The sequence below is a fragment of the Leucoraja erinacea genome, chromosome 8 (genome assembly GCF_028641065.1).
Source record: "Leucoraja erinacea ecotype New England chromosome 8, Leri_hhj_1, whole genome shotgun sequence".
Classification (NCBI taxonomy): Eukaryota; Metazoa; Chordata; class Chondrichthyes; order Rajiformes; family Rajidae; genus Leucoraja; species Leucoraja erinaceus.
The window spans coordinates 38,474,242-38,501,483 of NC_073384.1; the positions used below are offsets into that span (position 1 = coordinate 38,474,242).

The 27,242-nt window shown below is 43.2% G+C and overlaps 1 protein-coding gene across 1 annotated transcript; it reads right to left on the reverse strand.

Moving 5' to 3' along the window:
- Positions 1 to 61: 61 nt before the first annotated feature.
- Positions 62 to 18,264, reverse strand: tcp1 (t-complex 1). The gene is made up of 12 exons (XM_055639528.1): positions 18,109 to 18,264; positions 16,301 to 16,386; positions 14,741 to 14,869; positions 14,010 to 14,107; positions 12,183 to 12,293; positions 11,277 to 11,458; positions 9,811 to 9,937; positions 8,953 to 9,128; positions 7,122 to 7,245; positions 2,826 to 3,018; positions 2,421 to 2,584; positions 62 to 651 (listed from the first exon to the last, which is right to left on the reverse strand). Exons 1-12 carry the CDS (start codon positions 18,179 to 18,181, stop codon positions 435 to 437), a joined length of 1,680 nt encoding a protein of 559 aa, XP_055495503.1. The 5' UTR covers positions 18,182 to 18,264; the 3' UTR covers positions 62 to 434.
- Positions 18,265 to 27,242: the final 8,978 nt, after the last annotated feature.

Genomic DNA, 27,242 nt, shown 5'->3' on the forward strand with positions numbered 1-27,242 from the left:
TGAATGATTCTTCAGAGCACTATACACACGGAGAATGTTTAAGTGCGACAAGTCTTCAAGATAGCTGGCGCTGTACAGATTTATTGATCTTGTTTCACCATTTCATAACACAAATATGTGAAAATATTCTTGGCTTGTTTCATCTCAAGTTGATAACATTTCTATTCTTTATGACATTTATTCAAGCCAGAAATGATGGGCACACAATTTACCAGCTGAGAAACTGACACTCCTCCCTCATGTCACTGGAGGCCAAAACAACAACAGGATGGGGATTTTCATCCTACCTCATTTACACATCGGATGCAACTTAAATATTCACTATGTGTACTGTAACATAAACAATAGGGATGGGAACATTTTACTTTGTAATTTTACTAACTAACATCAGAGCACAAATTATATCTGACAGATATGGGTGTACTATAGTTGCTTTAACCATCCAGTTCTCCACTTTGAACTGCATCATGGTAACTCTTTCCTTTGTCTTGCTTCTCCTCTGGATACAGCTTGATGAGATCATCAATGCGAAGGATGGTGATAGCAGCTTCAGTTGCAAACTTCAGACTCTTTGTTTTCACCATAGTTGGCTCTAACACACCAGCCTGCTTGCTGTCCCTCGGTTTGCCATTCACCAAATCAAGGCCAATCCTGTTTAAGAAAGAAAAATGTATTGCACATTTCAAATTGGGATTTAAAAATTAGGCTTGGCAATCAGATGAAGTAACCTTTGCAATAAAACGTAGACATGGAACTGTAGGTGCTGGATTACAAAGACACAAACTCAGCAGCAGCTCTGGAGTACATGAATTGGTGTCTAAAGAAGGGTCACGTATCACCTATCCATGTTATCCAGGGATACTGCCTGAGTTACTACACCTCTGTGTCAATCTTTGTAATGATCTTACTTGGAGCTTGGCTGCGACAGAATAGGTTCCCAAACCACCAATGAGCTCCACAATAAACCACCCCTAAACTCATTCCTTTTCCCATTCATCTCTCAACATTCTTGAATTAAGTCAAACCTGTCACCCTGTTACAGTGGGAAAGGAAAATATTTTTTAGCTCCAATAGACTTCTCCGCCTCTTCAGTCAGCAAGATAATTTCCCCAGCAAGGTTGGATAAAAACCCTTGAAGACCATCAAAATGACAGCCATGTCAGAGCTAAATTCTAATGCACATGTAGCTGTTACAGTTGCTTTTGCCCTCACCAATTCCTGCTTCAAAGCTGCCTTTTTATCTACAGTAAACATGAACACAGAACAGCGCAGCACAGAAATAGGCCCTTTAGCCCACAATGTCTGTCCTTGCACATGGTGGACATTGCCCAGCCCAGAGGTATTGACCTCTCCACCCTTGAAGGGATCTAGAGGAAATGCTGCCTCAAGAAGGCAGTTGATATTAAAGATCCACACCAGCCTGGCAACACTCTCATCTCGCTGCTACTATTGAGAAAGTGGCACAGGAGCCTGAGAACTGTTACCTCCCGTTTCAAGAACACTTTCTTCCCATTTACCATCTGGCTCTTGAACCACCCAGCACAACCTTAACCTTACCTCAGCACCAACCCAATATAGACTTTGTATAAGGTTGCACAATGCACATTGGTTTGCGCTAATACTGTTTGGTTACCTAGTATAGCTGTGTTGCATTAATGCGCCTGTAAAAACTACAGCAAATAATTTTATTGTTCCATTCCATGATGCATAGGACAATAAACAATCAACTCTCCCTCCATTCCCTGCCCAAACTAAACAGAAAACTTAACACTTCAATGTAAACACCCTTTTAAAAAAAGTCACTGACACCTTACAAAAGGTGTCCCATTTCTTAATTTTATAAATCTTCTGGGATTTTTTTTTTTTTAAATAAATGTTTTCCCCTCTTCCCGACTTCATTATATTTTTCCAGTCTATTTCCTTTCTGTATTGAACATGGAGAGGAAAGGTTTGAAGTGATATGGGCCAACACAGGCAAGTGGAACTACTGTGTAACTATATTGATTCCATGTTTCCATGCAATAGGATGGATGAGGCAGAAGACAACTAGAAAGACAGCTTAAGACAAAGGTTTGAAGTAACTCTGTGGGTTGGGCAGCATATTTAGAGAACATGGATAGGTGACATTTCGGGTCAGGACCCTTCTTCAGACTGCAAAGCCAACTTGCCCAATTATCCTTTCCCCCAGTCCTATTAGATACTGGAAATGTGAATTTTGGGCAGATTAAATGAGCCTGTGTTACTATACAGCACGTAAATAAAAAATAGGAGCCTTGGCTACTATACGTTTAAATAAAAAATACAATTCAACTTTTAACAGGTTTTGTTTAACCAGCCTTTTCTCTGGTCTGAAAGTCATTCAGCAGGTCAATCTCAAATACAGATGACAGATGTTAACTGAAGCAGAAATCTGTACTTACCATTTCAAATGTTTGCGTTCAGGATTAACCTGGGCTTCATTGTGGAATGCACGCAATTTTGCCACCAAGTCAGTGGAATCCTGAGCCGCATTTACTGCCAGAGTCTTTGGAATAACCAACAGGGCTCGGGCAAATTCAGCAATTGCCAGCTGTTCACGTGATCCCTGAATGGAAAACATTTTTTCAAATACTTTAATTGTTCTCACTAACTTTAGGTCAATTTCACCAAAATAAATCAGTGACAAGTAATCCAACCTTTCCCTTTTTTTTTGTAAAACATTATCTTGAAGTGCAACTCGACTGGTATCAAAAGAGGATAAAATGATTTAAATATAGAAAAGGAAGGTAAACAAGAAAGCTATACATTAACTTTTTAGTGCAAAGTGTTTAAATTAAATTACTTACCAAACTAGTTGCATAGTTCTCCAAGTAGATGGACAAGGCAGCCTCCACAGCACCCCCGCCTGGCACAATCGACTTGGATTCAAGAACTCTCTTCACCACACTGAGCGCATCATGGAGGGAGCGCTCCATCTCATCACACATAAAATCATTTGCTCCACGCAAGATAATGGAAGCAGAAGTACGACTCTTTGTGCTTAAAATTAAGATGAAAAGCCCAATCAATGACAGCACCACGTGACAAGACAAAATTAAATTCTACTAATTTTAAATTTACTGCACCAACGGAAGTGGTCAGCAAGTCACAATTTGAAAGAGATTTTAATTTAAACTAGCACAAATGTTATACACATTCGTGTAAAACCAAGGTACATGACAGAAGGAATTATCAAACAGAACTTGGCATTGAGAAAGACAAAGAGAGAATTGGGCTGGTGGATGAAAATAAATGGTTTAGAGGAAAACAAATTACAAAGCTTAACAAATACATATCTAAAACCAGCAAAGGAAATCTGATGTGTACAAAGGAGCAATCCATAACATGGCTATTTTTGGCATAACAGGAAGTTGGATGACACTGAACTGGTTCAGCAACTTAGAAAATATGTTATTGATGTGAGAGAAGGCAATAAAGTTCAGTCATCTTCCTCTTTGTTCACCCGTGGTGGGCGGGGTCTTTGCGCCCTCTGCAGTCGCCACTAATGGCGGCCCGATGTTCAGGCCCTCTCGCTGGGATGATCGGGGCTCCGGCGCCTGACTGGAAGAACACACTCAGCTGCTTGGAGTTTCCGAATCGGCCGCTTCACGCCGCCCGCAGCTAGAACCTCTGCAAACCACAGCTCCACGGTGTTAAACTCAGCAGGCCCAAAACGTCGGAGCTTCAACACAGGCGATCCCGGCATGGCATCGTCCCCGCTCCACGATGGTAATTCAGTGCCACATTGCTGCTGAAGCTCTGGCCAGTCTCCGGCAGGAAAGGCCGCGCCAATCCAGTTGGTAGGCCACGAGGGGGGGGGGGGCGAAGATGTGACTCGGAGAAAAGACGCATCTCCGTCCAGGTAAGTGACTGGAAAACAGTTTCCCCCTATTAAAGACTGGACCCTTTAAAACATACTAAAATAACAGAAAAGGGTGAAAGGACGAACAGCTGCTGGCGAAGCTGCCACACTCAATGGCGTCAACGGTTTCGGCGACTGTGGGCTTGACATAGCTCCTCTTCTCGTCGTAGGTGCTGACTTCGGCGAATTCCATTGGCTACCTACGCCAACCGGCGACAAGTACCGACGACTGAATTGTCTTCAGTTGTCGCTGACAGGGTCGTTGTTTGTCGTAGCTTGTTGCGGGGTGGATGTAGGTTGACTTCGGTTGTCGCCTGTGTGGTCATAGGTTGTCGTAGGTGTGGTCATAGGTGGACGTCCTAAGTTGCGAAGATTGGGACTCCGGTTGTCGGTAGCTTGACGTCGACTAGGTGGTACACCAGGGACTAGATTTAATGGAATTCACCTATGACATCTAGCGACAACTTACAATAGCACCTACGACAACACCTACGTCGCCACTGTCGCCGAAAAATTTTCAACATGTTGAAAATTGTGGCGGTCGCCTGTAATCGCACAAAAAAACAAAAAAGACCCCCAAAAAAAACCAAACAAACAAAACCAAAACAAAAAAAAAAATCACCAAAGTGGGACAGGCCCTAAACACTTAGCAGTGGGAAACCAGTGTGGAGTTAAGTAGGCCCAATAGAGGGGAGGAAATTGGTTGTAGACCGGTACATCATCAGGAGGAAGCAGCGAGATCTAGGTTAAGCTGGGGCAATGGATGAATGGGAAAGTGTAGAAAAGGAGGTTTAGCTGGAGGGACCTCTGGTGCATGGAGGCGAGTCATGCAAGTTTCCTTATAGGGACTATTTATGATGTGCTATTATCACAGCAGAACCGCAGTGGGTAGGCGGGGGCACAGTGTGTCCCCTGTGTTTAGAGGTGGCACGGTTGAGGAATATTTTGTCAGGATGTAAGACTAGTCTTTCTCTTGGTCAGTGCATAACCAGGTCTTGAAGGGTATAGCTGCGGCAATTGAATGGAGAGCACAGGTGAATTCAGTAAGCATCAGGACCGAGCGTAGATATTCATTTTGTGCCAGGCCGTAAAGGAGATGTCAGAGGTAGCAGAGCAAGCTAATAGGTGGATTTGATGGTGTTGGATGGTGGCAGAAGGAAATGTATAACGCGCCGTATATTCTTTGTAAGTATATTCCGTTTAAATATACCCCAGTTTTATACGAAAGGTTGACATTTGTGGCGCTACAACTGTTTAATGACGGGTTAAGATAAGCGTAAGACAGGATACGAGTGAATTAATTATCTATAGTTTCCTTTATTTAGTAGATACTGGTAGCATAGGTGGTGAGAGCAGGTATTGAGTGGTTCTGGGACACCAGAACTAACTGTTGAAACTTCCCAAGGTATCATGGCCCTAACTCAACAAAACACCTGTGAAGAGTTTTTTTATGTGCTTGTTAACATGTAGACAGCTTATTATTGCGTACAGAGTTAGTTATTATCCTATAGTAATAAGTGCGTATAAACAGTTTATTTACGACTTTGGCTTTAGGCTTGGTTTCTTGGTTGAGCGCTTAATGTGTTGAGTGTTATAGCAAAAGTACTTTGTGTTTTAATAGTAATTGAGTTTCCACTGTTCCGAGGCAGAGAATTCCATAGGTTCACCACCCTTCAGTTTTAAATAGGACACCCTGTATACTGAGGGTGTGATCTCTGGCTTGGCCCCACCAGCAATCAGGAGGGAGGATGGTGACTGGAGCTTTGGAAGTGCTGCCTGGAGGGGAGACAGGTTCTCCCATGACATTGAATCCGCATCTAGATGAGTCCATGAATTGCCAAATGTGGATAGGTACAATGGGCAGCATGGACATGGTGGGCTGAAGGACCCGTTTCTGGGCTTTACAACTCATTAAGAGTGGGTAACTTTACATTTATCCACATTAAATTACATCTGCCCACTCGCCCAACTAAATCACACAGCATCATCGTAAAAGCTCATAGTCCTATCCCCAGCTTTGTATTATCGGCAAACCATCATTTAGCCTCTTCACCCATGACACTTAACTCTAAATGAGCCTGCTACCTAAACAACTGTGTAGCGAGTACATGCAACAGCATGAGGCTTGTGTCAGACCATGTCATTACTATCAACACAATAGTAGTGCTGTAATAAGACATGGTTGAATTTTCTTTATCCCACGCGTATAACTGGTCACACTACTGATAAGTGTGGCAGCAAATAAACGGGAGTTCCAGAATCAAAGATCGTAAATAATCCCAGATTAGAATTAGAAATAAATCAATCTTAAATTTGACTGAAACAACCTAGACATAGTCCTCAATGTCCACAAAGCATTTAGAAGCACCGAGCAATATATTTTGGTGGAACACATCGCCTAGTGTAGATCTCCTCAAACAGCTAGGAATAAGGAACATGCTGGAGGTGTTGAATATTTGAAATTCCCTAGAGTGATACGAGTCAAATGCAGGTAAATGGGACTAACATGGGTGTGATCGAGTTGAGTCGAAAAGTACATTTCTGTGCTGTATGGTTATTTGCCTGATTTTTTAGCTTTGGAGATACAGCATGGAAACAGACCCCATGGCGTCCATGCCGATATACAATCAACCGTGCATACTAGTTCTATGTTATTCCGCTTTTGCATCCATGCCCTACACACTAAGGGCAATTTACAGAGATCAATTAACCTACAAATCTGCATGTCTTTGTGATGTGAGAGGAAACTTGAGCACCCCCATGGAAACTGATGTGGTTATAGGGAGAACATGCGATCTCCACCGACAGTACCCGAGGTCAGGATTGAGCCCGGGTCTCTGGCGTTGTGTGCCAGCACTGTGCTGCCAGTGCTCTAGCCGTATAGACCTAAATAGCAGAGTAGGCCACTAGGCTCCTTGCCCGTCTCCCCCCATTCAATATGATCACAGTTGATTAACCCTTTCTACAGCAGTTCCCCACAACCCTCAATTCACAAACCTTTGAATTTATCTCCATCTTACATATATCAAACATTCCAGCTTCCACAACATGGCAGATGCAATACAAAGTGGAATACTGTGCAGGGTGGTGTCCACTTAACATTACAGCAGAATATGTTTTTAAAATGGTGAGAGTGTTGATGTTCTACACAAATATCTGAAAGCCAAGTTGCAACAAGCAATTAGGAAGGCATTTATGGGAATTCCATAATGGTGAGGTATGGTTCCCAGTGGACACTTACTTTTTAATCATAATTAGTTCATCATCACATATTCTTTCTTGCACCACTTCCTCCGCCTGGCCTAACATTGAAACTTCAAATGTCTCGTCTCCTTCCAAGTTTGTCAGTGTTGAACAGAATGTTGCTGCAAACAAGAGGAACAGTTGAAGTCTGCCTTTGCCTTTAATCAATGCAGTGATACACAAATGGCATCATTAAAATGCAGAGTAAAACAGATTATTTCCTTCCTCAGAATGATGCTGAACATGATGCCACATCAAGTCCTCAGTCCTAAGTGCATCTCAGCTGAATGTAGAAGGGTTTCGGCCCGAAACATTGCCTATTTCCATTGGACCATAGATGCTGCTGCACCCGCCGAGTTTCTCCAGCTTTTTTGTGTACCTTCAGCTGAATGTAGTTCTGATTGCCATACTGGATGAATGTGGTTCCACTAGTGGGGATCAGAGGGGTGAGTTACCAGTATCACTGTTTGCCAAGTAGGTAGAATGGTTAAATATATATTTTGGAGAAGGCTGAGAGGGGGTGCGGTCTGATTGAAATATGCAAAATCACAAGGGACCTCTTTAACAAAGTTTCCTAGAATCAGACAGAGGTTTATATAAGACAATGGTTAGGAGATTTGCAAGGGTTTCGAGGAAGATTATTTTAACCAGGAGGCAAGGTCTGACAAAACTCCTAATAAGATGCGCACCTGCAAGGTCATGGCATAGAATCTGACAGAGCGTGGACTAGGAAATAGGATCTATTTAGACTGCACTACATAAATAATCTTGCACCATTATTGCCAGGATATCCTTAATAACTGATCATTTATTGTATTATTGTATGTTTATTTGTTCTGTTTACACTGATGTGCCTGTTTAGCTGCAGCAAGTAGGAATTTCATTGTTCCATTCTCTGTGCATTTGGCAATGAAGCACTCTCGAGGAACTATGAAACAAATCTATTCTTCAGCTGAATGAAGAGTCACTATTTATTTACCAGGGAAGTTTAAAGATGCAAATGAGTCAGATGTGATCTAATACAGACAAACCCTGCTTTACGGGGTCATCGTATTCCTAAATAATGTTTTCAGCAACACAAAGCTGCATCATCTGCACAAAATTCCAGAAGTGCAGGTTGGCAAATTGTAAATTAGTTTAGTTTTGGAGATACAGCATGGAAACGGACCCTTTGACCCAATAAGTCCACACCAACCACCGATCACCCATTTCCACTAGTTCCATGTTATATGACTTCAGAACTGCCAAGTTTTGTCAGAGCGTTTCAGTATTCTAGTACCTGAAAATCAGCATTTGCCTGAGGAAATCAGTATTTTTACAGTGCCATTTTGCTGAAGAAAAAAAAATATTTTTTTTATGTGGGGTCATAAACCGTACATCCATATTCTTATCGCATTTCCGTACAAAATACGGAAAATCCGTACTACATGGCAGCTCTGTGACTTTCGCATACACTCCTCCCTACACACTGCACAAGCAATTGTACAGCAATGTCAATTAACCTACCATCCCACAAGCCTTTGGGATGTGGGGGGAAAATCAGAGCACCCAGAAGAAACCCATACGGTCACATGGAGAAATGGAGAACGCGCAAATTCCAGCTGACAGCACCCAAGGCCAGGATCGAACCTGGGTCTTTAGTGCTGTGAGGCAGTATCTCTACCAGCTGAGCCACCCATTTTGTTTACCCATTTACTCTTTTCATGTCAATTTTTATTCCAAATCCCAGACTTTTTGCAGTGATTTGTGAATTCTGCAAGGGTAAATTTCCATAACAGGTTGTTGCTTAAAGAGGTAGCCAGACCAACAAACCTGATTCTTGATCTTACCTCCACTTGCCTTTGCAATTCTCTTCAAATCTCTCTTTAGACATCTACGTACTGCCATAGCACCAGCATCCACAAAATATTTTAGACACATATCATCTATGCCACCAGTGGTTAGAATGACATTGGCACCTGAAGCCAGAATTTTCTGGATTCGCTCTTTGGTAATATCAGATTCTCTGCAGGTACAATACAGAATTATTAGTATCTCTATTGCACATCAAAATGTAAAATGAACACTTCAGGAGGAACAGCAAGACTGATCTTGCAAGTTTATTTTATGGAAAGTGGAAGGAGGATGCAGGGTCTCATGAACGAGTTTAAGAGGGAATCAGGGGTCACAGGTCAATTTAAGAATATGGGGTAGGCCATTTAGGACTGAGATGAGGAAAAACTTTTTCACCCAGAGGTGAAATGCGTGAATCTGTGGAAATCTCTGCCACAGAAGGTAGCCGAGACCAATTCACTGGATGTTTTCAGGAGTGTTAGATTTAGCTCTTAGAATAAAGGAATCAAGGGATATGGGGGGGGGGGGGGGGGGGGGGAGCAGGAATGGGGTACTGATTTTGGATAATCAGCCATGATCATATTCAATGGTGGAGCTGGCTCGAAGGACAGAATGGCCTACTCCAGCACCTATTTTCTATGTTTCTATGAGACAGGTGCAAGGTAAGGAGAGAAGGGACGGTAGAGGAAAAAATGAATTTCTCATTGTCAATTGAAACAAAACCAAACATCTGAAGAAATTATTATTACAACCTTCAAGATAATCTCTCAAGTTCTTTAAATTTAGAGGTTTAAAGATACAGCATTCACCAGTTATTGTCAAGGGAGTTCATCTCAGCTTCAATCCTGTCATACCTCTGTCGAATTTGGTCTAATTTTTCAGGGTCAGTGATGACAATTTGAACGCCGAGCTTCATTTTTGTCTTTTGGAAGCTGAAGTCAAAACATGCAATCTTAGCATTGAGTATTCTTTTGACCATTCCTAAACACAAGAACGTTTCAGTTAATCATTTAATTTACAGTAATACAAAGGACATTTATTATCACATACACCAATTGGTGTAGTGAAATTTGACTTGCCATTGCAGCACACAAATAAAGATAAGACACAACATCAAAGAATTTAACAGTAATAAAAACATCCCCCCACAATGGTTCCCGCTGTGGGTGAAGGCATCAAAAGTCCAAAATAACACTGGATTTTAGGTTGCCCGGCGGGACTTTAGGTGGCCATTGGCAACTGGGCAACCATTAATTTCAAGCTCCGCACCGGGTTTTTATGAGTGGTAGGATCCCAGCTTCAGCTCAATCAACGTCGGTCACATTATCCGGACAGGCGGCGGGGGATCAGGAGCTGATGTGAGGCATCGCGATGCTCAGGAAGAGGCAGCGCCCGAACCGCGGAGCAGAGGTGTCCGTTCTTCCAGCGGCGAGCGGAGAGGCACCATGCACTCACCTGTCGGGCACTGACTCCTCGATCCCGGGATTCAACCACTCACAAAACACCAGTGTACGACGAGAACAGTAAGAACACTCAGTTCACTCAACCCGAACTTTAGGTCATTTGTTCCTTGCGCCCGCGGAAATCTCCAGCAAGGTCGAGACGAGGGGGTTCTGAAGTTGCATTCTCTCGATTGAGGACATTTTCTCGACTCTCGTCGAAGCAACGAGCCATGGCTTTACCAATGGTTGTCGAACTGAAACCTCTCTCCCCAACCTCTCACCGTCTCTCCCTGTCCCCCACTTGCATCTGCCCCTTCTCTCTCGCTCTAACACCCCGCTCTCCCCTGCTACTAGGCACCGCGTTCGCTTTTTTAAATTCTCAAATGACTTTTGACAAATCCCAAGATTTCTTGCTTTTTTCGGAATACTGAACTGGCTTATTCTCGGTCACTAATGTTAAACAGCCTTAATCAAGGAATATAAAACATAGAAGCAGAAATAGGCCATTCAGCCTCATCCCCATTCTGGCATTCAATAAAAACATATTTTACCCCTGCACACTTTTCTTCACTAACCAAATATCTCAATTCCTCAATCTCTCAGATCTCCATCCTGAATATATTCATGAACTCAAATGGGATTGAACCTGCATTAGTCCACAGTTGATGGGACAGATAATACCCACAGCTCTAGGATGTAATGGGATGAACATACAATTGTGCTTGCAACACCCGACACCCTTGGAATACCACAAAACCATCAACTGTTTCCTGAAGCGCTTGATAGATTGATATCGAACATAGTTCCATTCTTTAACTAAGGTGAAACATTCAGCTGTAAATGCTGGAGTGATAAAAGAAAAAAAAAAAACGTTGTACCTTGTGAACCAACAGTAGAGTTAAGTGCATATCCATTCACCAAAATGCTCTCCCTTTGGCTGCGTCCATGTGCCTTTAGCACGTTAACAGATTTGATCGGGTATCGAGCTTGGCCCTTGACATCTGTGAATTTTACTGCCTGAATAGCATCCACCACCATATTGGCAAAGAAGTCTGCATCGCTGTATGTCAGGTCAAGGTTTGTAACGATTGAGTTTAAAAAATAATCATAATACACCAAATAAAGCAAATTGAAAATTTATATAAATGATGAAAATATGTATTAAATATGCTATTCCTCAATACCAGGTCAGATATGAACACGTTAGGCATAAAATGGCTGTGGATATTTGCATCATTGCAGCATTTCTAACCCACATAAACCAAGCTGCCAACTTTTAGGGCTGCACAGTGGTGCAGGTGCTGGAACTGCTGCCTCAGTGCCAGGGATCAAGTTTCGATCCTGCCCTTGGGCGTGGAGTTTGCACGTTCTCCCTGTGACCGTGTGGATTTTCTCCGGGAGCTCCGGTTTCTTCCCACGTCCCAAAGGATGTGCAGGTTTGTAGGTTAATTGCCACTAGTGAGTAGGGACGGTATGAAAAAGAGAGGAAAACATAGAACTATTGTGAATAGGTGATTGACGGCTGATGTGGACTTGGTGGGCTGAGGGCCCAAACCAAACTAAACTGCTGGAGTTGTGGGAATCAACAGGCATACAAGATATGTTGAAACATTACAGCAAATAGGTTTTGGTTACTAACAACCAGGACAAGCTACTTTGTAAAAATTGGTCAAAATAAAAATAGAGCCACTATGCCACCTATAACAGAACCATTTTGTAGTGTGAAATCAACTGGGAATAAAAGTTACATAAAAATAGCTCAGCCACTTTCATTAGAAAGATACACTCCAATTATCTTTGAGGACATAGATGTTTTAGCAGCATTGATCAGACAGTCTCTGCCCAGCTCATCTGTATTAATAGTCAGATTTTCCTGGATGTAACGGACAGCCTCCCTGTAAAAAAATATATACATTTTACCTCAACTTTATTCAAAAGCATTTACAAAAGCAAAGAAGAAAACACCAATATAATTTATTTTAAACTAAATCTCAGCATGTGGCTGCACAGGGGAATTGTTTAGCCAAGGCGCAAAACATTAGAGCAAGGATGTTGTGGCGCGATTTTATAAAACACGAGCTACATCTAATGCTCTGATGCCATGTACAGGTCTGGTCGGCAAAGTAGGCAGGATACATTTCGACTGGGGAAGGAGCAGCTGAGATTCACGAGGACATTTCAGTTACAAATAGGGATAGGCTGGGGCTGTCTCCATTGCCATAGGGGTGGCTGAGGAGACCCAAAAGGGGCATATATAATTATGAGGGGGGCGGGGTTGATAGAAGATAAAACGGTGCAACCACAGCAACAGACCGCCTCTGAACCATATACCTACAACCTTAAATCTATGACCTTCTCTTAAGACACCCTTCGGTCAACATTTTTTAGTATTCATCTTATCGAAAGAGACCGAGCCACGATGCGTTCCGTTTGGTTGGGAATTTGATTTGCCAGCGTATCCTTTGCCCATGATGTCTGTGCTGACCATAATACCAGACTAAACTAAGCCCATGTGCAGGAAGAAACTGCAGATGCTGGTTTAAATCGAAGATAGACACAAAATGCTGGAGTAACTCAGCGGGATAGGCAGCATCTCCAGAGAGAAGGAATGGGTGGCTGGGTCTGCTTAGTTAAGACACAGTAAAAATCTTTGTCCCACCGGCATCTAAGATAAGAGGTCATAGATTTAAGAAGGGAGGTGCATGGTTTGTAGGGGACTCAGAGTTGGAGGTATTTCCACATGGGTGTTGGACTGTGGAATGTACCACCTGAATAAGTGGAGGAGACAGGAACACTTACAACATTCAAGCAGCATTTAAAGTAGTTGAATCTTCAAGGCATGGAAGGCTAAGAACCTTGTGTAGGCAAATGAGATTAGCATAGATAAAACTGTCAGGAAGACAAAGTGGGCTGAAAGTCCAGTTTCTATGCTGTACAACTGTTACTGAAATGTTCACCAGGTCCAGGGTTTCTTCGTTTCCTCTCTCCTTTCTTAAATAGTGGGGTTCTATCTGCTCCCTTTTGCACTGGAACAATCCCACAGTTTAGAGTTAACTACATAAACATCTGTATTGCCATATAATTCCTTGCAGAAATAAATTCAGCACAATATTATGAATGGCAATATTTCTCTCCCCACAAACAATAACTAGCAAGTCACCACGCAAGTCGAGCTAGCCAAACGAAGTGGGTTTAATAATTTTCAATTATTTATCAAATTTTTCAAGTGAACAAGATTCAGCAATACAAATGTCCAGATAAAAATTCAGCTATATTTGGTTTAGAAACACGAATAAAAACTGAAGCTATGTAAAGTGCCCTCCATAATGTTTGGGACAAAGACCCGTCATTTATTTTTTTGCCTCTGTACTCCACAATTTGAGATTTGTAATAGAAAAATAAAAATCACATGTGGTTATACAGCATGGAAACAGGCCTGTTTCCATGCTGTATAATTCCTGACTCAGGAATAGGGCCAGCAACTATTTTAACAGCTTGCAAATTATAGAGCGTGTTAATAGCTGGTTAAAATCTACGTATACTGTAAGCTACATAAATTACACAGCCTGCATCTGATCGACTAATTTATTACCTCTTCAGTCAGAACTTACTTGCAAGCAAGACGATAACCACCAATGATTGATGTTGGATGAATTTTCTGTTTGACCAATTCATCTGCACCCTTCAAAAGCTCTGCAGCAATAATAACCTGCATTAAGAACAATGGATTGTAAATCATAAGTAACGACGATTCTCCCCATGGTCAAAAACAAACAGCAAATTCAAAGACAGACATATCTAACCCACGTACAAAATTAAGATCCTGGAAATGCTTTTAAGTACAGTGTGAACAATAAAGGCAGGGTTAAGTTCGAAATGTGCTCTACCTTCAATTACACAGCTAATTATTTACTTGGACACCACCTTCTCGCATTAATATTTATTGAATCTCTTAATATCTAAAAATGTACCAGTCTCTCTTGAAAAAATACAGTAGCTGTGACCCCACTGTGCTCTTCAGCGGACAATTCCAGAGAATCACTATTCTCCCGGTGAAGACCCTATTGCCCCATTTTACTTGCACAGTCTGGCGGGCATTGCGTAATTCTCATATTCTCACAAATTCGATCGTGTAATATTACATTCACAAGAATATGTACTAATTTCCCAGAATTAGTTAAATCTCTGAATCTTGGAACTTATTGATAACTTACCTAACCCTACCCCACCCCAGTTCAAAATAAAATAGCTATATCAATCAAACATATTTCAGAAAAATGAAGATATTTCAGGCTTTGTTGAATGTTTAAACAGATCAACACCTGATAAAAACCACACTCACCACTGATGTTGTGCCATCTCCTACTTCGTTGTCCTGAAGATCAGCTAGTTCACATAATACCTTGGCAGCTGGATGCTCTACCTCAAGCAGCTTCAGAATTGTGGCTCCATCATTGGTGATGGTGACATCCTGCACAAGATCAGAAATTTATACAATTTGGAAATATGCCCAAAAATTCAATATTTCATTCCCTGAGATACTTTAAAAAACTTATTTTCATTGATATCATAAACATTTTCTAAGGGCAGCACAGCTAATTGAACTGCTGTCCTACAGCAGAGACCGGGTTCCATCCTGGCTTTTGCGTGGAGTATGCATGTTCTCCGTGTGCGTGTTTGTAGGTTAAATGACCTCCACAAAAAGCCTCTAATACGTAGGGATTAGATGAGAAAGTGGGATAGCATAGAACAGGTGTGAATGGGTGTTAAATAGTCAGCATGCACCATCTGTTTCCATGCTGAATCTTTCGTTCAGTCGCTAATCACAGAATCAATTTACTTTGCATTGTGCTGCTACTGAAAGCAATTAAACATTTACTTTCTCTCAGAATTTTGCAGATATTCTGAAACAACCCCATCAAAGGGCCCTGTCCCAAAACATTGCACCCCCCAAGACGCGCCTGACCCAGAGTTCCTGCAGCTGCTTTTGGTCAAGATTCCAGCCTCCTGTGTCTGCAGGCACAATCTCATCAGATGCCAAGATCAGGATGTTATTCTGACCAAAGAGCTATAGGATCTTTGATTCTGACCAACAAGTCGTAAAACACACTTTTCCCCAATTTTCTCTCTTCCAATTATGTCCAACGGTGCTATTAAGCATGCCAATTCCTAATGCATGTATTTTAGTTCATTGATGGAGTATTTTAGAGTTTAAAAAAATCAAGCAAAATCCACACGGTCACTGGGAGAACGTGCAAATTCCACACAAACAGAACACAAGGTCAGGATCAAACTTGGGTCTCTGGCACTGAGGCAGCAGCTCTACTAGCTGCGCCACTATGCTACTTTCATCAATAATTACAGTATTACAGTTTCATTTAATAAGAAGCTTCAAAAATTTGAAAAGACTTGGCAGCAGTCTGCATCTGCAAGAAGAGAAACATTTCAGTTGTTGATCCATAATCAGAACTGAAAGGGAACTGATAAAAGTGTAACATATCTTCCTTATGATTACTCAACCAAGGTAAAATCTGAAATCTTCGGATTTAACTACCAGAAACAGATCCCCGGGGAAAATGAACAGGACGATTACTTTGTAAATATTTTATTTTAAAGCAAACAAGACACAGAAAACCAGAGATCTTTAAAAATTAAACCTTGGACTCTCACCATCAACGCTCTTCCCAACAACTTTCTGCAATCCAACCTAAAAATAGGGGCATAACCTCACCGCAACTCAGCCTTGGCCACCGTGATACTCTCCACCCTTCCCCTGCCCAGCCCTCAAGCATCCATCCTCTTCCCTCGCCCCAACTGTATCCATCCCTCCTCCAACCTATACACTTTCTCCCTTCCTCATTTGCCAATTATACTATACAAAAAGATAATATATTCTACTTACACCAATATCATCCACCAACATTTTATCCAAACCAACTGGCCCCAAGGAGCTTTTCACAATGTTGGCAATAGAAGCTGCTGCCATCACTAAAATAAAATAAAAATAACAGTGCAAGATAGCAAATTAGAATCAACTTTCAAATGATAATCATTATCATCACTTCAGCATTGCTGCCCATTCAACTGTTCCATACCAGTACAACAAATAAAATGCAGAAAAGCAAAAAGTGCTGGAGTAACTAAAGGGGCTGTCCCACTTGGGCGACCTAATTGGAGAGTTAAGGAGAGTTTGAAAAAAAATGTCATGTTGAAGACCTCCTTCAACTATGTAGAAGACCTCCTTCGACTGTTGAGGACTAGCTTCGACTAGCTACGACTAACTTTGAGAAAATTGGACACCGAATAGTGGAGAGTGAAAGCGACCTCTTTCGATCTCCTTCAACCTCCCTTCGATCATGATGAAGCCTATCTACGACTACCCTCGATTACCTACGACTAACATACCGACCTACTACAACTAAACATACGAGTAAAAAAAGTATCGATTTTTTCCCATGGCGACCTTTTTTTACTCGCGGGCATTTTTCAACGTTGAAAAATACACGTTGAAGCTGAGGCCTCGAGTACACGGGGACTACTCTCGAGCTCGTGTCGACCATGCTGAGAGTACAAGTCGAGGGCAAACTCGCCAGAACTCGCGGAATAGGTTGCCCAAGTGGGACAGCCCCTTAAGCAGGTCAGGCAGCATCCTATGAGAAAATGGATAGGTGATTTTCAGGCAGACACTTTTTTAAACTAATTGGGGGAGGGCAGAGAGAAGAAAACTGGAAGGGGGTGTATGGCAGGACAAACCGTGGAAGGTTTGGGCAGACAGTGGCTTTGTCCCACCTCTCTCTTCAAGCCCATCCCTATAATGTCTGAAATCTACGTTCACGAGGGATGCCTTTTGACCTGCTGTTACTCCAGCACTTATTGTGCTTTTTTCTGTATTAATTCAAGTGTTCAGATTTCAGCTGCAGTGGCGAAATTCTAGAGCACATTAAGATTAAAAAGGCAGTATTAGATAACTCAGCATGAATAATGATGGATATTAATGATTAAATTAATGGATAAATATATATATATATATCCACAAATCCATTTATATGATATATACAAATCAATACAAAAAACATAAAAATCTACTATATATCCATTAATTAAATCAACAATCTTTATTCATATCAAGGTATCTAATTTCACCTTTTGTATGTGTATATATTATAGAGATGTACGTGCCCTTATAAATTAAGGATTTTAAAAGATAAATATTAATTTGATAAGATATTAACTTGATTAATCGATAAATTATATATAACACACAATTTATCTACTAATCAAATTATCCACCTTTATTGATGCCGAGTTATTTAATGCCACCTTTTGAATCATAATAATACGGGCCAGTGCGGGTTGTGCCCGTCAGTGGGGCTCCACGAGGGAGGCGAGGCGGCTCTGGGCAATGGCCCGGGGATGGCCGGTCGCTGCAGCGAGTGGCAGAGGACCGCAGCCGCGGGGTAGAGGCCGTCACCCTCGCTCGTTCCCCGGCCCCGAGACAGGGAGAGGCCCGATCATCGCGGCCCAGGGCGCGGCCCAGCGCCACGCCGGCCGCACCGAGAACAACGGAGAAGGTTCTGGAACATTCCCGGGCGGGCCGGCCGGCGCCCATGTCTGTATCTCCCACCCCCCACAGGCTATCACCCCGGGATGGAGAGTTGGCGGGCTGTCATGTCATGTATTATCTTGTCCTTCGCCACCTGTGGCCCTCACCATTCTGAGTGCGGATGGAGTCTCCAGAGGTGCGCTGCCCCAGCACGCTCAACGCTCCCTCCATGGCCGCCATCTTCAAATGCAGAGGAAGTGGAGGCCCCGGAGAACTCTGGGACGTTCCCCTCTCACTCTTGTCACGTGGTAAATTAAACACATTTATCACATCCGCCTCTTGGTTTAGAACTGTTTTGTCCGGCAATCGACAATTATATTTTCAATTGTGGTTCTCTTCTCCCCCCCCCCCCCCCTTTTTTTTCTGCCGTTCCTCCGTTGCCCGGGTGATGACGCCCGGGTCACGTGTCAGGGATGCATCTGCAAGCAAGGATGGCTGATCTTTGGCTGCAAGGCTGCCCACAGGTGGAACAGACGCCAACAGCAGGCCAGTTCACTCCTACTATTCACTTCAAACCAGCGAGAGGCACAAGGAGAAAAACAAAAAATAGCAAATAGGTGTTTATACAGCACACGTCGAGTTTTGTCATGTGCACAACTACAGTGAGGTACAGGTCCAACGAAAATCTTGCTTGCAGCAGACATACTCAGACAACACCTAACATCATAAATTATCCACAGTTATGCGTACATTCTGCAAGACAGGGAAATAAAAAGACATCAAAGAAACAATTTGTGAATGCAAAAATATACAGTTACAGAGCAAGACATTTGGTAGACACAAAGTAGCAATGTTACAACATTTTGAGATTTAAAAAAATCAAGTCTGCAATTTATCCCATCAGATAAAGCATAAAAATAAGTTTAATTTGACACCTAATTCACTTTCATATCGTCAGTATTAAAAACGTTATGGCCATTTTCATACTCGGAAATGAGCATCTTGTTCCCTATTGCTTTTCCATTGACTTAACACAAAAGCTGTGATCGAGGACAGTCAAAAGCCCATAACTTTCTTAAAAATTAAGAGAACGGAAATAAATTTTCAGTTATTATAGATTGAAGCATTCTGAAACAAATATGAAACAATCTTACTTGGATGACCTGAAATTAAAGCATATAATTAGTTAGTTACCCATTTGTAGGTAATTACAAAATTCAATTACTAGATCTGAATATCTATCCATTTCTTAAGAAAAGATTAACATTTTTTAAATAGCCTAAATGTCCAAATAACATTCACACAAGAATTCACAATATAACATGATTTTTAAATCTCATTGTCATGAATCTATAGGCCAAATGGAAGGAATTTAGTGTTTAATTCCTATAAATTAATGGCCAGTTAAACCATCTTGCGAGTGGTATTCTGTGGAATTCGATCGATTGGAACGTTGCGGTTGGGGTGAATTTAAACCCCCATATTGGCAGGAAAAACACTGCCGGTTCGTATGGGGCCTAAATCATCTTTTCGCAACGTAAAATGTGGATTAAGGTCGTCCTAAGAAGCACGTTTATATGTAAAATAAACGGCTTTCCTTTAGCTGTCCCGTACCTGAAATCCGTCCCCGTTGTCGGCGTTCACGGCATTAGAAGCAGCTTTTTAGTTTACTCCAGCGCTGAAATGGTCCAACAATTTAAAAAATGTTTTCACAAAACGGCAGTTGGAACAAATCTTCAGCGTTAACAGCTCCCCGAGAAAATATAATCCAGGACATGTGGTAGAAAACCGCATTTTAAACCCGCCCCCTACCCTCAAAGGCGCCAAAGTCGCGCACACGGCCAGTGACAGAACTGCAGCGCCGCTGAAGGTAAGTTTTGTAACATACCTACACAAAGTGCTGCAGCGGGTCAGGCAGCATCTCTGGAGAAAAGGGTGGGTGACGTTTCAAACTGAAAGTAGGGGTGGGTGAAGAGCTGGCAGGAAAAAATTACCAGGACCAATCAGGGCTGGCCACAAATGGCCTCAGGTAGGGTGTTGCCTGGTAGGTCCATTGTTGGCTAGGGAAGGTGTGATCTCAAGAGAAACAATGTGGAGACATGTGGAACTGGTAAAACAACTAGGGTGGAGGAAGAAGGCAAGAGGGAGGGGAAGGGAGTGTAAAGTGAAGTTACTTACAATTAGAGAATTCAATGTTAATTGTAAGCAAGAGCAGAACAATGAAATTCTTACTTGCAGAAACATAACCAGTCTGTAAACACAAAACACATATATGATATTCGATAAACAAGAAAACCCATAAATTAATAACCACAATTCTAGTGCAAAAAATCTCAGAAGTGCTTAATGCAACCAAAGACGGTCCCTAGTTGAGGTTAATGGTGTGTACTGTCCAAGTGGTTGTCGAGAAGAAGTTATTCTTAAACTTGCTGGTCACATTTTTCAGACTCCATCTTTTGACTTCCTGATTGTAGTAGCGAAATGGGAGTGTGGTGAAGGTGGTGTGGGGCTTTGATGATACAGGATGCCTTTTTGAGACAGCACCTCCTGTAGATGCCTTCGATGGTGGGGTCAGTCCCTGTGTTGGACCAGGCAGTGTCCATCACTCTCTGTAATCTCCTTGGTTCCTGGACATTTGAGTTGCCAAACAAGGCCATATTACAACCTGTCACTACTCTTTATCTATGCCTGTGATTCTGTTACAAGTAAGATTTTCATTGTACCTGTATCTCACTGTACTTCTGCAACTTACAATAAACCTGACTATTAAATATAAATGTTTGTCTTAAATTACAGCTCAGTACACTGCAGTTACAGGCCATATTCTATATGGAAAAATGAAAACAAAGCAACACTGCATCAAAAAAGGGACACCATGTGCTGGAGTAACTCAACAGATCAGGCAGCAACTTTCGAGAACATGGATAGGTGACTTTTCAGTGCAGGACCTTTCTTCAGGCTTTTCTGTTCTTAAGAAGAATCCTGACCTGAAACGTCACCAATCCATGTGCTCCAGAGATATTGCCTGACCCGCTGAGTTGCTCCAGTACTTTGTGCCCTTTTTTGTAAACCAGCATTTGCAGTTACTTGTTTCAAAACTATATTAATGGTTCAACGGTCCTTTATTGTCACATGTACTGAGGTAGAGTGAAATTTGATTTACCACACAGTCATACATTAAAAAAAAGCAACAAGATAATCTTTATGTAGTTCTCTACAGCATATGCGGAGACCCACAGCCATCAGTTCAATGTCCAGGCCACACACACACTCCTTCACTGTGATGTGACCAGAGTTGTACTGACCTATGCCATTTCCTCTGTAGTCCCTGTCCGCCGAACAGTCAGAAAGCCGTCCACACTCGCACTAGACACCAGGATTTCCTCATGGAGTGATGTCCCCACAAACACTGAGATCATTGCACTCACGGCACTTCCTCTGAGTCCTCATCAGTGCAGGCAGCACATCCATTTTGGTCCATCAGCACGTCCATCAGAGACCTCACATTCCCCACTATGATGGAAGGCAAAATACTTGTACCTTCTTTCCTCCTTTTCTCCTGCGGTTGGTGCAATCGTAACATTCGCAGTCGGGGCGATCGAAGCTCCTGCAGTCAGCAAACGAAGCCCCCATATCGAGGCAATCGAAGCTCCCGCGATCGGGGCAGTTGAAGCTTCTGCAGTTGGAGCTCCCGAAGTTGATCCCTAACAAAGGGAATGCCAGCTCCATGATGTTAAGGCCGCAGTTCGGTCGGAGATATGATACTGAAAAAGTCACATCTCCGTCGAGAGAAGAGATAAAGAAGTTTCTCCCAACCCTCACCCCCCCTCCACCCCCCCCCCCCCCCCCCCCGCCCCTCCGCCCCTCCCCCCCCCCACCCCACCCCCCTCCAACTCCAACCCCCCCTTCCACCCTCCCCCCCCACCCCCCCCACCCCACCCCCCCTCCAACCCCCAACCCCTCCAACCCCAACCCCAACCCCTCCAATCCCCCCCCCCCCCACCCCCACATAAAACAAAAACTAAAGATACACTAAAACATACAAGTAAAAACAGACTAAAAACAACAAAATGAGAAAGGGATGAGACAGGCTGTCGGTGAGGCTGCCATGTACGGCCCCACCCGATGCAAAGATAGGTAAGGGTGAATTTCAAAGTTTAGAGCCCCCAAGTGTTGTTGAATTGTTTGAGATTTCTGTGTTTAAAAGACCTTGAAGAGCAAGTATTGATTAACGTGCAGATTAGTAGTAGTGCCTCATTGAATTTTCGTTGGGGAATGATCTGAGCAAACCGCCTCAGCTGCTGGCAACATGCCATCTTCTCTCCGGCTTCTGTACATTCTGCAGCTAGGCATGTGTAACATTGCCTCCTGAATGTGCTGCATGTTGCAGGAGAGTTTGTTCTTAATCATTTCAGTTCTGCATGAGAGCTTAGCCTTAAGGCATGAATGGAAAGTTTAAAGGAGTTTTTTTACACAAAGAGTGGTGGGTGCCTGGAACGCACTGCCAGGTATGGTGTTGGAAGCAGATACAATAGTGATGTTTAAGAGGCCTTTAGATAGGCACATGTATATGCAGGAATTTGAAGGATATGGATCATGTGCAGACAGAGAATATTTAGTTTAGATTACTATATTATTCTTTTTTTAAATTTTATTAAACTTCATTTCGGGCTCAAGGTCCAGGCAAGGGACAACATTACATAAAATACAATGCATATAAAAACACCATAAAATATATATAAAAGCTCTATTTATCTATCTGTCTGTCGGTCTGTCTGTCTGTCTGTCTGTCTGTCTGTCTGTCTGTCTGTCTGTCTGTCTGTCTATCTATCTATACATAACTAAAACTCTGATCTTGTTATCTTCTGGTCTGGCGGTCTTTCTATTTGCGCAAAAATGGTTTGCGATAGCGCTACGATTTCCAGTTCACTCACTGTTCTCCTGTGCAGCGAGTGCGGCAAGTTTCGTTCCGACCGGTTGAATGTCTTAAAAGTAAGCGAGGTTTAAAAATCTTAAAAACCACGCATGCGCAGATCGACCTCTTCTCCTGCCAGTCACTGCCACGCGGATTAGTCTCTACCCCTATCACTCCCTGGGACGGTCTGCTCCTTCCTGCGCCACCGCGTCTTTACTGGAGCTGAGTGTGGCCAGCGTAGGTTTCCAACTGGACTTTCGGAGGAACCCGAAGCAGCCCAGCCCAGCCCCAAGAAGCCCAGCCCCCCCGCCCGCCCCAAGCAGCAGCCCCGCCCCAAGCAGCAGCCCAACCCCAAGCAGCAGCCCAGCGTCAGAGACTCGACGCAATCCAACCCAGCGTGGGAGACCCAGCCCAGAGCCAGAGATCCAGCCCAGAGTCAGAGACCCAGCCCAGCCCGGAGTCGGAGATGTCACCAAACAGAAAGCGGAGAATCTGATTCCGGCAGAGGAGAGCGACCAGTGCCTGCTGTGAGTCCCCATCGCGCCGCCAATTTCTGCCACTCCCCCTCTTGTCCCCCTCGCTAGCTCCTGCCCCCCCTCTCCCCCATGGCTTTTCCTCCGTCGTTTCTCCGAGCTCACTCCCTCCTGCCCATACCCCCTAACACCCCCCCCCCCACAACTCCCCCCCGCCCATACACCCCTCCCCCCACAAGCCACCCTGCCCACACACAATTCCCGCCCAGACACAGCCACCACCCCGCTCACGCACCCCCCCACACACACCCCCACACACATCCTCATCAGTACGGGTTTGTAGGTTAATTAATTCAGTCTGGAGAAGAGTCCCAATCTGAAAAGTCACCTATCCATGTTCTCCAGAGATGCTGCCTGACTCGACGAGTTATTTCAGCACATTGTGTCTTTTTTGTAGACCAGCATCAGCAGTTCCTTGTTTCTCCTTCTCTCCTCTTCTTCCCTCTGGTTTAACCTAACACCATGTTCCACACAGACAGGGCAGGAAAAGGGCCTGTTACTGCGCTTCTCATTGATATGCATTTTTCTTTTGTACTTACAATATCTTCAAACTTACCTTTTTATTACCACATACTTTACTACTGAGTGATTCTGGGAGTGCCAGATTGTGGAATCTGTTTTAATGTTTAAGTATCATAAAAAGATAACCATAACCTATCAAGTCAATCTATTGTGCTAATGCATAGTGGCCTTCTAAATATTAAAGGAGTTTTTGGGTTTTGTTAGTTGCGGCAGGCAGGTGGAACTAGTGTAGTTTAGACTAAGTGGAACCCGTTGGGTCCCATGTTCACACGGGAGAGCTGGTCTCCCAATGCAATATTCAACCTCTCCACCAATTCCAATATTGGTGGCCAGTGGGGGCTGGGACTTTCTGGAGCGCCAGTATGGGTGTTGTGAGTCGAAGGTACTGGTTTCCAGAGGGCTAGTATGGACATTGTGGGCCGAATGGATTCTTGGGCTGGGCAACTCAGTCACTCAGGCCTGGTGGGCTAGGCCTGGTGGGCTGGCAGCTCAGTCACAGGCCTGGTAGGCTGGCAGCTCAGTCACTCAGGCCTGGTGGGCTGGCAGATCAGTCACTCAGGGCTGGTCGGCTGGCAGTTCACTCACGGCTATTCCTTGAAATTCCATTTAAAACATTTTTTAAAAAAATATTTATATTAGAAGTACAATAAAGTACAGTAATACACAGCACATATATCTTATTACATTTGTTGTACCACTTCATTTTTTGAGCTTTAAGAATGATAGAAATATGGAAGTAAGGAAAGTGAAAAATAGTCGTGAAGGTGCAGGAAAGTGTTGGGAAAAGAAAGCCCCTTAGAAAAGAAGTTAGAGAAGAAAGTAAAGAAAGGAAATAGACCCTAGAAAAGAAAGAAAAAACAAAAAGAGAAACAATCGCTCTATTATAACACAAAATTCCGCAAAAAGGGATATACCAACCGTTTTTTACCCCCCGTTGCCAGATCCTGGCACAATTTATTTTTTAAATTACTATTGCACCTTATGCTTGTAGTAGTTCCATAAATGCAGGCCACGTCTTTTGGAAGTGGTCTGCTTTGCCTGCTAGGAGGAGCCTCATCTCTTCCAGGTGTAATGTTTCGAACATGTTTGAAATACACATTTTTATTGTTGGTATAGGAGCATTTATCTAGAATTTGAGTATAAGCTTTTTTCCCATTATTAGCCCATAATTGAGTAGGTTCTTTTGAAACACGTTTAGTTCGGGGCTACCTTCCGTTATTCCAAAAATAATCCATTCTGCTTTTGGTACAAGTTTTATTTTAAATAATTTTTGTGAAGATTTCAAATATTTTGTTCCAGAATTTTTGGATTTTTACACAAAAAACAAAACAGTGCGCTATGTGAAATTCCATTTCAAGCAGAGTGCGGGCCACCAAACGCAATTTCACAGCGTTTCAGACGGAGTGCAGGCCACCAAACTGAATTTCACACTATTTCAGGCAGAGTGCAGGCCACCAAACTCAATTTCACAGCATTTCAAGCAGAGTGCAGGCCACCAAATTGCATTGTCATTAAGGACGAACAAATCATTTATTGCAAGGACATTGCAGACTCACAGTTCAGTTGATTCACAGCTTAGAATCACAGTTGTGAACTCTCCCTCGCGATCTTCCAGAGTGACTGACTCACGTCCAGGCATCCGGGGTTTTATAGTCCTGCCCCCCCCCCCCCCCTCCCCGGAAGGGGCATTACCTTCATCGTGGCAATTGGCAGGCGAGAGGACCAATCAGCTGATCTCAAGATTTTATAAACACTCATAACTTTTTTATTTTTCATCGATCGGAAAAATCCTCGGGGCTTGCTCAGCGGAGGAGGACTGTGAGTAAGATGGCCAAAAATCATAGCGATATATGGTAGCGTCTTTTCTAAAATCAATATACAGCGCAGACAGGAAGTGGTCAAGATATACATGTCATGTTTTAGTCGATGTGGGCAAGTTGGCCAATGGGTCTGTTTCTGCACTGTATGACTCCATGGCAACCTAAAGCAGGTCAATGCATATTGGCAACTTGTTTCACACTCCACCTAATGTCCTTTACAAGTTACAGACAGCAAATGGCAGGGTTGTAGGGCAATAACTTATTATTTTCCCCGATCAAAAGAAGGCATCACGTGAAAGGGCAGAGAATGAGCATGAGCCCAGCATTTCAGATTCCGAAGAGTCTCCACCCGAAACATCATCTATTGAGTCTGAAGAACGGTCTCATCCTGAAATGTCACCTATTCCTTTTTTTCCAGTGATGCTGCCTGACCCTGAGTTACTCCAGCATTTTATGTCTATCTTCAGTGTAAACCAGCATCCTACACATTTTGTCTGCTCCACTGCAAAATCTCCTCAAGGTATGCCTACTTTCTCCAACGAGAGTCTGAAGAAGGGACTCGATCCGAAATGTCACCTATTCCTTTTCTCCAGAGATGCTGCCTGACCTGCTCAGTTACTCCAGCATTTTGTGTCTATCTCAGAAATGGCATCCGGACTCTTCAAAGCCACTTACTGATCTACTCTAATTGAGAATTTCTATTTCCACTTAATGTTCAGATGATGCCTGAACAGAATGATTTTGGCAGTTTGATTGGACATTGTTCAATCTTCATGCTGTTGCCAATGCTCGATGAGGAGGGACCTCATTGAAACTTACCTAATAGTGAAAGGCCTAGATTTCCACTAGCGGACCAGAGGGCACAGTCTCAGAATAAAAGGACGTACCTTTAGAAAGGAGGAATTTCTTTAGGCAGAGGGTGGTGACTCTGTAGAATTCATTGTATGAATATGGATTCTGTGGAGGCCGTTATCAGGTAAGGTGGAGATAGACAGATGCTTGATTAGTAAGGGTGTCAAGAGTTATGGGGAGATGGCAGGAGAATGGGATTGAGAGGGAATGTTTCCGATGCCCTGGTGTGGAACGTCTCATCCTGGGAGCAGATGCGGCGTATGCGAAGGAATTGGGAGTAGGGGATGGAGTCTTTACAGGGGGCAGGGTGGGAAGACGTGTAGTCCAGATAGCCATATGAGTCAGTTGGTTTGTAGTGTATGTCGGTCAGAAATCTGTCCCCTGCGATGTAGATGGTGAGGTCAAGCACTCCAATACACCTGGACCATTTCCGACACTTCCCTACCATTCCTTGACCTCACCATCTACATCGCAGGGGACAGACTTCTGACCAACATACACTACAAACCAAATGACTCACATGGCTATCTGGACTACACGTCTTCCCACCCTGCCCCCTGTAAAGACTCCATCCCCTACTCCCAATTCCTCCGCATACGCCGCATCTGCTCCCAGGATGAGACGTTCCACACCAGGGCATCGGTAATACCCTCGTTCTT